Source organism: Argopecten irradians, chromosome 12 (genome assembly GCF_041381155.1).
Source record: "Argopecten irradians isolate NY chromosome 12, Ai_NY, whole genome shotgun sequence".
In the NCBI taxonomy this organism is placed as follows: domain Eukaryota; kingdom Metazoa; phylum Mollusca; class Bivalvia; order Pectinida; family Pectinidae; genus Argopecten; species Argopecten irradians.
Window position 1 is genome coordinate 21,420,878 of NC_091145.1, and position 9,780 is coordinate 21,430,657.

Here is a 9,780-nt window from a genome sequence, read left to right on the forward strand (position 1 = left end):
GCAGACTTTCCCCTTTATAAAGAATAGGATTGGTTTTTCCACATGTACGTCTGCCATTTCTCTCCTTAATGTTACACTGTCTCCCAACCCTGTCCTTTTAGCCCTTATCCGTCTGCCCACTGTAGTTTAAGGTAGTTGAAAATTGCCAAATTTCATATAATTACTCTCTGCACTGATTGGCGTGCTTATCTGGCTACGAGATCTTGACAGAAGGAGACGGGTATTGAAAGAACATGGAGACATGTTGTAAAAGTTTCAGTTCAGAAGAAAATAGTTAGTGGACGAGAAAACTTATCAATAAAGATAATTCCGCAATTAACGAAAGCTATATAAGTAGCAGTGAGAGTCGGCTAGCTATCAATTTTATCTCGTCTAGCTGTCAGAAGTGCCGTTAAGTCTGCGGTACTACTCTAACAACTGTATATATTTCAGACAGATTATATTTTTGTGAGCTAATAAAAAAACATTTAAGATATCGTTTATTTGTCTATATACTCTCGACACTGCAGTCCGAAGTTTGTATCTCTGTTTGCTGCGTATTCAGCACTTGAGACCAATTGCCTGTGGTTGTAAAGTTTCTTTTATTTATCTGGCTTGTTTCAAAACTGCAAAAATATTTGTGCTAAATAAAAGGTTTTGGGATGATCTTATCTTCATCTCAGCTATATCCATCCTACAATGTATTTAACACAGCTAGCCTTGACAGGTGGTAACGCTACTAGGATTAAAACATAGAACTGACCTCAGTACAAACAGTTCATGTTGAAATACATACAAGGTGCAATATTCCTGTAGAAAATTCATTTTGATTCATTCACCCCTGAAGATGCATTTGAAATCTCCTGGAACAGTTCATTATAAAGTTTCAGGGGGAACAAGTAATTTTTCATATTAAAATTTGAAAATGAATTGCCCATGTCCCTGTCTCATCCCATCCCACTCTAATATTTCATATTTTCAATAAAAAAAAAGACAAAAATAAAAATATGAAAAATGAGAGTGTCATGTATATTGAACTATGCACCATAATGTGCATGTGAGTGGTTTACAAGTGTTAAGATCATAACCACACAAAATGACTCATACCCAACCACTACTGGTATATGTGCATAGATTAAACACACAGGCACATGCATTTTGTTTTAAGAATGATAATACATTAAAAGCCTGTTTCCAAGCCTGGCAATTGGACTCCTGGGTCTGCATATCATTATGTAACCATATGACCTCTCATTACCCTGTTTGCTAATAGGATTTTGGACACTGGGTTGTAGTAGTGTAAAAAAATTACAGAATTCGACGATGTTTTTACATAAGTAAGAGTTCTTAAATGAGTGATATGCTAAATGAAAAATAGAATATATATTTTTTTGAATGCTCTTCTTAGTCGCTTTAAATGAAGTGGACTGCTGTTGGTCACATGACCAGTCTGTCCATTTTTAAGTACCATAAGGCAGCTGTCAGATTATCCTTTCATAATCTAGGTACCTGTGTTTAAAAACAGTTCACATTCTTACGTGCAGATATTTTCAAACAGTTTTGCTTAAATAAACATTATGTAAATTTAGGTACACCGTATGAATTCATTTTCATTGAATATTTTTTTAAAGGAGATAAGGACAGAGAAAATGTATGCGATAATTGAATAATCGGAGATGATGCAATATAGACACTTACATAAACAGGTCTACCCTCATTGACCTATGAATCATCGCTGCTAACTGATACGTGGTCACAATATAACATGCCACAACGCATTCAGTCATTTCTTTCAATTATTCAATTACGCTGAAAACATACTTTGCTTTTAGTGCTTTCATTACTAAATCAAGAAAATTTAGATCCAAAGAGGGATTTTAATTTTATGTTTCAAAGATTTTTGTGCCAAATTATATACGTATATAATGCTAATGTGAGACTTGAACTATATATTCATGAAGTTTCTCTGCGCATATCTTTAAACACAGTAGTGTTCACTGAGGAAATTTAATTTACATGAAGTCTTGGCTCAATGAACCTCTGAACAGGTTAAAAAAAACTTTCATTCATAAAAGTCATCTAGTTTGTCACGCAACTACAGGTTGATTTTCAGGTATAAAAAATCTGACAGTACTCGATCAGCAGGTCGGAAAAGTAGGGGTTTAATCTATACGCTTAAGGTGCATCCAGCAATTAAACATTTAAATTTATTACCCCAGTAAATTTTGAAAGTATCACCCTCCACTGGATTACCGCAATTAAAATCAATTTTCTCCGGAGGGAGATCAGATAGCGTAGCTGCGGGATCAGTCGGGTCTATAAGGTATCAATCATGATGGATTGTTACTTAAGAACCTGTAAGAAACCATTTACATGTAACAAAATCCTGTCTATAAAAATCTTGTGTTTAAATGTTGTGAAATAGGAGTTGTTTGATAACAGGTGATGAGATACATATGCAGCACCTGTGAACATCCAAGTTTACCTGTAACCATCCGTCATCTATCTGGCTTTAACTTCACAAACACCCTCGCTGCACATGTTAAGGAAGTTCTTTCCTAATCATGATGATTTTAAGCTTGTTTTACATGTCAGATTTTTCATTTTGGTAATTATAAAATATATTAATCATTATATTTGTAAAGAACAATGGAAAAAATACTGATTAATATGCCATATATTTGATCTATAGGATGAAATTAGCGAGCGTAAATTGTCAATTAACGTCATTAAGACTGACAGATTTGCTTACACAGGTGTAAGCTACAGCACCTGTGCACATCCCCACTGGTAGGCATATACCCCCCTCAGCAATACCAAACACATGTTTGAACTGAACGACTCCTGATTTCTCACCTTTAAAAACATTTAAACAAACTTAAAGTGGTGTTAACGGCTACAGGTAATTTGGGAGGTGTTCTCTGGTTTCCTTCCATAGGTCAATTGTCATTGAATCCGACAAAAAAGTCATCTCTACTAATGGAAATAGAAAATGTCAGACAAGTTTCCTGTGGCAGCTAAAATGTTGTAAAGAGGAGACCTCCCTGAAAATTGGGAATCTCCGTGCACAACACAATCCAGATTATTAAACGATGAATTTCACTGGAAACTGAAAGGATATGACATAAACTGATCACTTTTGCATTTTGTTGTCATATCAGTGACATATCCATATGAATATGATGATTTTATTTTGTAAACAATAACAGGACTGTGGTTGCTGAGTCATAGTGGTTAAGTGTCTTTCTGACATACAAGTATCACAACAAGAATGTTGCCCCCCTGATGCCACTCCTCCATAACTTCTGGATTATGAGTTCATGGAAAACCAACAGCCTTTACAGGGGTCGGTAATTTGTTTCCGTATACTCCTGCTCCTTCACTTTCTAAAATAGGATTGTCCTTTAATGACCCTCATGACTGTCAACTCATTCACCCCCGAGAAATCATAATGAACTGTTCTAATCTTTGAACCAGAAGTGTTCAAATGTGTCTTCAGGGGGTGAATGAGTTAATAGAACATAAAATAAAATAAACAAAAACCTTTGTAAACAATAGAACTTTTGGAAAGTGAACATGGATTTATTTATACTTATGGTTATGAGTTATGAGAATAAACATAGATCTTTTATTTCCAGTAGGACACTGTGATCCTATCGAGGAACACTTTCGACGCTCGTTAGGGAAACACTATCCAGACTATATGGCCCCTAAGATGTCCCCAGTCACCCCTCCAATGGCCGACTCTCCTCCCGCTGTTGCCTCAACCGTCGCCACAGCGGCCAAGTCCGCCAAACCCAACACCTCAGCAGTATCTATCACAGGTTCGTATAATGCTTTGAACCAACGTCTTGTGTTTTAGATTTGACATCTCAGAGAGTTTAATTACAATATAAAGTATTCACTGAGCATAATCTGTCTCAACTGATTTATATACAGATGTAAAGTTATTATTACATAACCAGTGAATATAATTTGTATGTGACGTTTCGATGACTAGTGCGATGAAGGTCTGACTGTGCACACGTCGTACTTAGTCATCAAAACGTTGCATACAAAATTTTCACTGTGTAACAAAACCATTATATAAACCACACTTTTCAACTCGAAGAAAATGTTTGGAAAGCTGTTTCAAACAACTGACATTTAGTAGGAAAATAATGGTCAGGTTAAAAAAGACAGGTTATAAAAAATACCTGAAATTCAAATGCACTATTTGTGTAAGAGAACTTGCCAGAATATTTCAGATATGAATATTAATATGTCTTATGAATAAGTCTGTTTTTTCTGTGTGACAAATAATGACTGAAAAGTAACTTTATTATTTCATCCTCAGAGAACTGATAAGAATTAATTCAGCTAACATGGCCTTTACCTTGTAATTACAGGATCTGTAGATGATCACTTTGCCAAATCACTAGGCAACAGTACGTGGTCAGCCATTAAAGCAAAGAACGATCCCAAACAAGAGATGCTCCCTGGCACTGTGGATGACCACTTCGCAAAGGCTTTGGGTGGCGAGACCTGGCAAAGGATAAAAGCTGAAAAGGAGAGCAGTCCCGCACTGTGTCGACCGAACGGTTCCAGCTCACCACCATCCTCTTCACCCCACAGGCGCGGCTCATCTCCCTTACGACATGATCTAGTCTCAATATGACCAGACGGGTCAACTTCATCAGAAGGAAGCTGCAATGGAGCAATGCAAGCACTGGTATCATCATGACATCACATTCTAATGTGGATCTGACTATTGCTCAAAATTCTGCGGCAGTGCTAAGTCAAGTGCTCAAGGTTGTTGCCACGAGCACCAACAATTATGTGACTACTGCCAAAAGCAAGTGATCATGTGACCGTGTTGGCTTCAAATGTTTCAACTGACTGTATCGGTTCTCTGTGCCATTTGTTTGGTTTATATGACATTTGCACCAAAGGAAAGAAGAACTCGAAGACACAACCTCAAGTAGAGACGTCAGTAACCATGTGTCCTTTAAGGCTCGGACCAAAGTTTATTTATTTATGTTAGCTACTTGCTCATTTTCAAGTTTCATTTGTGTTTAAGAGAGTTTAAGACAAAAATTGTCTGTCAATTAATGTTCAAATTGTGTATAGTGCCATGGCGGCTACTTGGAGCTAAGGTTTGGTGAAGTTAAAACCATATCCAAGAATGAATGGTAAAGAATTTTAGAATGGAAAGCACCTGTTTATCTAAACCTCTGCCTTTACATCTGTATATTGGTTTTAAATCCTCATCACACATCATTGGTAGTTGTTTCATACATCATGATGCAGTATTTTATATGAATGTACATAGTGTGAACCTCAGATATGTTAATTATAAGTGTGTTTGAGATAAGGGAGATAACTCTTTTTGTGTCTGTGAATGGCTTTAAGTTTATGGAAGTTTATAAAGGGGAAGATATCCAAGGTAGAGTTAAAGTGTTTTGTGAACCTTAAAGTTTCCAAAAGATCATTTTTGTTTAATCAAAGGTTTTTTGTTTTTTTTTTGTCTCAAAATATAAAAACAATTATTGATTAAATTTCCATTGGGGACATTTATTATGCCTCCAGTTTTGGTTTCGTTTGGGAAAAAAAGAAAACTATTGATTTTTTGATTCAATATTGAAGAAGTGCTAGAAAATAAAGGAGACGAGTATGTCGGGATCGGGGGATCAGTTTTGTGCGAGTTGTATAGATGTGCCATAGAAGGACAGTCAGGGTATTACAGAATTACAACTGACAGACAAATTGATTTTCTCTTCAAGATTGATATGTATATCTACACATCTTTGTGATATAAAACTACACATCAAATGGCTTATGAGAAATTTCGTAAAAAATAGTATTACTTTTATCTTATAGGGCAAATATATTATCAGCAGGTAATTAGGTGTCTCCTAGCATACTACTTCCAGTTTGAAGACACCAGATATTAACTCATTCATCCCTGAAGAAACATTTAGACCCTTCTAAATCAAAGACTATCCCAGTCCATAATGAAATATCAGGGGTGAATGAGTTAAAACCATTATCAATATGTGCAGGTAATGCATAATTATGATCCAAATGTACTGTTCTTTCTAAATTTGATTCGGAATATAATTTCATAAATCATGCTGTTAAAATAGCAAAACAATTGGTTTGTCAATGAACTTTCAAGGTTCTTATTCAATATTTTTAATGAGATGAAATTTTATAAAATTAAGATCTTTCGTAAATTTTACTCAGAATAATTTTCTTCAAGAAAAAATTTAAACCACTACAACTTATTGATTTATGTAAATCTGGTTGATGCGTGATGAAAGATACTTACCTGTATAACTGTTGTCGCAAGTTTGTACCTGAGTATATATAAGTATTTGTCTATTCCAGGTACACCTTTCAGAATATTGTGTTTCGGGTATTTATGTTTGTTAGAAGCTTCATGTACATACAGTATAAAGTTGTGTGATGTCTAAATGTATGTGGAAGTATTTAAGTGTTTGTTATAGAGTGAGAGGAGCTTTCTTATTATCTTGCCTCAAATAAACCCCTTCCTCTAATGTTTCAAGTTTATTATTGAAAATTTCCTCAAATGAGCCCAATCCTATAGTATTTTTTACATATATGAATTGCAAGTATTTATCCTCCTCAACTCCAAATAAAATTATCTGAGTTCCCGAGTACCATATCCTCAATTACCAGAAGATCTTTCAAAGTTAAAAATTGATTACCTTACCTATCTAAATAAGCTTCCTTTTCTAGTAAAACTTTAAACAAAAGTTTATCAAGGAAATGTAGGTAATTAAACCACCTTCCAGCATGTAAATACCAGGTATATTGAAATAAACTTTATTTGTTTTCAAAATTTATTTATTTACCATCGATTAAAAAACAAATTACACAACTTATGAAAATCACTTTCGATAGCCCAGATGTAAGCGTGTGACGGGTCTTAAGTAGGAGGAACCTGGAGTGCCAAGAGTAAACCCATGTGATCGGACAGGTGACCCCTGACCTTTTCATGTCTGTGCGGGGGATAAAAACCCGGCCAGCTAGGTGAAAGATAAGCGGTTTTACCACTACACCAACCAATTATCCTATGCGTGTATTCTGAATTACCTTTTAATTTTGCAAAAACATTAAGGGAATGAAGGGGCTTATTTAAGGGGAAGAACAGTAAGTGTAACTTTAATATCTGTCACATGTATCTATATGAGACACGCCCTTCAGGACTACACAATTCAGGACTACCAATAGCTCCGTCCCAAACTACACCTCCTTATCTATAAATCTACTTAAATACAAGAAAAAAATTGATATTGTTCTCTGCAAGTCTTGTGTCAAGTGTTTATATATTACTATGTATGTCTGTTGCTTTCCTCAAATACTTGTGCACAATAACATAGTACAATATGACTACGCTTAATTTGCACTTGTGAGATTTTAGGTACTGTACATGTAGCAGCAAGACAATGAAGGATTGTTTGATCATGCACAGGGCTTTGATTCTATAGATATAGAGACACTTATTTGTGTTATACTAGATTAAGTAATACACATATAGAGTTGTCTATAATATAGAATCAAAAGCCTGTTGTGATGATTTAGATAGCATGAATAGGGATTGTTTGTAGATTAATTACTGTTTGTAAAATAGTGTTTTTGAATCTGGATTAAAATTTTCAGGCCCAGTTTTCAATAGCAAGATCAAGAGTTCAATTTCTCCCTGATGTCAATGTTGCTGCCTAGAGAACTACTGTTGTAATGGAAACACATTCGATACTTTTGACACCAAATAAAGAATCAAAGTTTTTCAACTACAACAGTAGTAATTTAGAGGACGAGATATATTGATTATTGTACCCACAGATATGGGTAGTATGTGTTTGATATTGTTTCTACCCCTCGTGGTACCTTTGGTTCACAGTGAGTGTACGTAATAGTGTGGCTGTACCAAACATTCTGATTTATCACAGTTACTTCCCTTTGTTTTACTCGGTCAGTGCTCAATCATTCCATTTGTAGCTCTTCTGTTTCTAAGAGCTCTTCCATCTAGACCTCCTGAGAAGAATCTTAGAAGAGTGCAAATTGAGTTGAGTTCTGAGTAAACTATTGAGTACTGCTGCAGTGAAACAAAGGGGAATAACTCTGATAGATCAGAATGTACCATAAACGATGGACAGCAAATTGTATGAGTGGTATGTATATTTGTAATGACTGTCACTAAATTTTAAGTTCATTGCTTTATTGATGGTACATATTATTGTTATGTATGAATTTGTTATTATGTTTTAAAAATAAATTTTAGAAATTTTGCGTTGAGTTGTAGTAGTTTTTACTATATTATTAAAAATGGATAGTTTGACCATTTCTAAACAATTGTTGATACCACATCCTCGAAATCATTCTCAAAATTTAATTGAAGGCTGCTTTTTCCTGAATGTGCATTGCAGAAGACATCTTAACATTCAATGCCTCTTTTGGAAAAAAATACAGAAGAAATCTTGCTCTAATCTAATTATGTACATGTTAAGCGGCCCAACTTTGTCAATAGATATGAGTGGAAAATATTGTGGCAGACAGATTTTGACAATGAAGTTTAATCACGCTGCTGACACTCGTCCAGTTTCAAGATTGATTGGAGCATAAAGTGGTGGCCATCTTGAAATATGACAATTAAATTCTTGATGCAATTTCCAGGTTTCCAAATGAGAAGCAATAGAAGAAAGAAAAATATTTCATTTTAACTATATAGATCTGTGACGATGCATTGATAAGATCATTTAAGAAGCATAGTCCATATAGCTAGCTTTTGTGACTGTGCTGATGGATGTTGATAGTGAAGCAATATGAGCATGGTCTGCTCCTGGATGGGTGACCTCTAAGTTGGTTCGAGCCTTGGCCTTGGAATTTTACAGATCAATCAATGGAGAGTACCAAAGTAGCAGTTGTGTGATCAGCATCTCTTGTTAAATAATACATTGAACATTTACATGTTACAGAGTTATTGATGAAATAAAACATGAGGATTGAAAAAATAATTTCGAACATTTCATGATCTCTAAAAAGATTTCATTGCCAAAGGGAGATCATTCTTAAATATAAAAGAAAAAAAACACCACCTTTTGATAGTTTTCAGTACTTTTATTATTGGTAAAAATATTCTTTAGGATTGCACCTGTAAGACATATGTTGATATTGTCAAAAAAGACAAAAATAACAATCATAATAAATCTATCTAAATGTATAACAAACATAGTCAGTACAGTGTATAACAATTACACATAATTAGATCTTTATTGGTCAACATCTTCAATAATTATACAAGTTGTACCAAAACGAAAAAAATAATAATAGGCCACCTGTATAATACATTTAGTTAAGAATACTGCAATTACTTAGTTAAGAATACTGCAATAGTTTTTGTATCATAGTACAGAAATGTAACAAATCTTTGTCAAATCAATCAAAATTTAAATTTTTAGACTGTTTTTTGCCACTTGAATCTTTATTTTGCCCGACTATTCACTTTAATTTGTGTGCCAAAACAAATCAGTTGGATGCAACATAAAAATGGTACCTTTAATTTATATTCAGTAAGTAGCTGTTTAATTATAAACAATTACGATTACAGATTGACGTGAAAACCATACAGAGTGCCAGTATCCAGGAAGAAATTATATGTTATGATTATCTGTCAAATTATGATAAATACAACATATGCAATAACATGCCCATACTGTATGACATCGAGAACATATCAACAATCAGCCCTGATTATTTTAATATCAAAATGTTAAAAACAAAAATAACTTTGAAAAT

General features: G+C 34.4%; 1 protein-coding gene across 3 annotated transcripts in view; it reads left to right on the forward strand.

The window, feature by feature from the left end:
- LOC138336157 (transcription cofactor vestigial-like protein 4) overlaps window positions 1-8,272 on the forward strand; it is a 47,719-nt gene extending 39,447 nt beyond the window's left edge. For 2 of the 3 annotated variants that reach the window (XM_069285494.1, XM_069285492.1), the window contains 2 exons: window positions 3,618-3,803; window positions 4,368-8,272. In XM_069285494.1, coding sequence (XP_069141595.1) covers window positions 3,618-3,803; window positions 4,368-4,636 — 455 coding nt within the window. In that variant the 3' untranslated portion in view covers window positions 4,637-8,272. The remainder of the gene's footprint in view (window positions 1-3,617; window positions 3,804-4,367) is intronic. The other variant, XM_069285493.1, reaches the window with a different exon arrangement.
- Window positions 8,273-9,780: the final 1,508 nt, after the last annotated feature.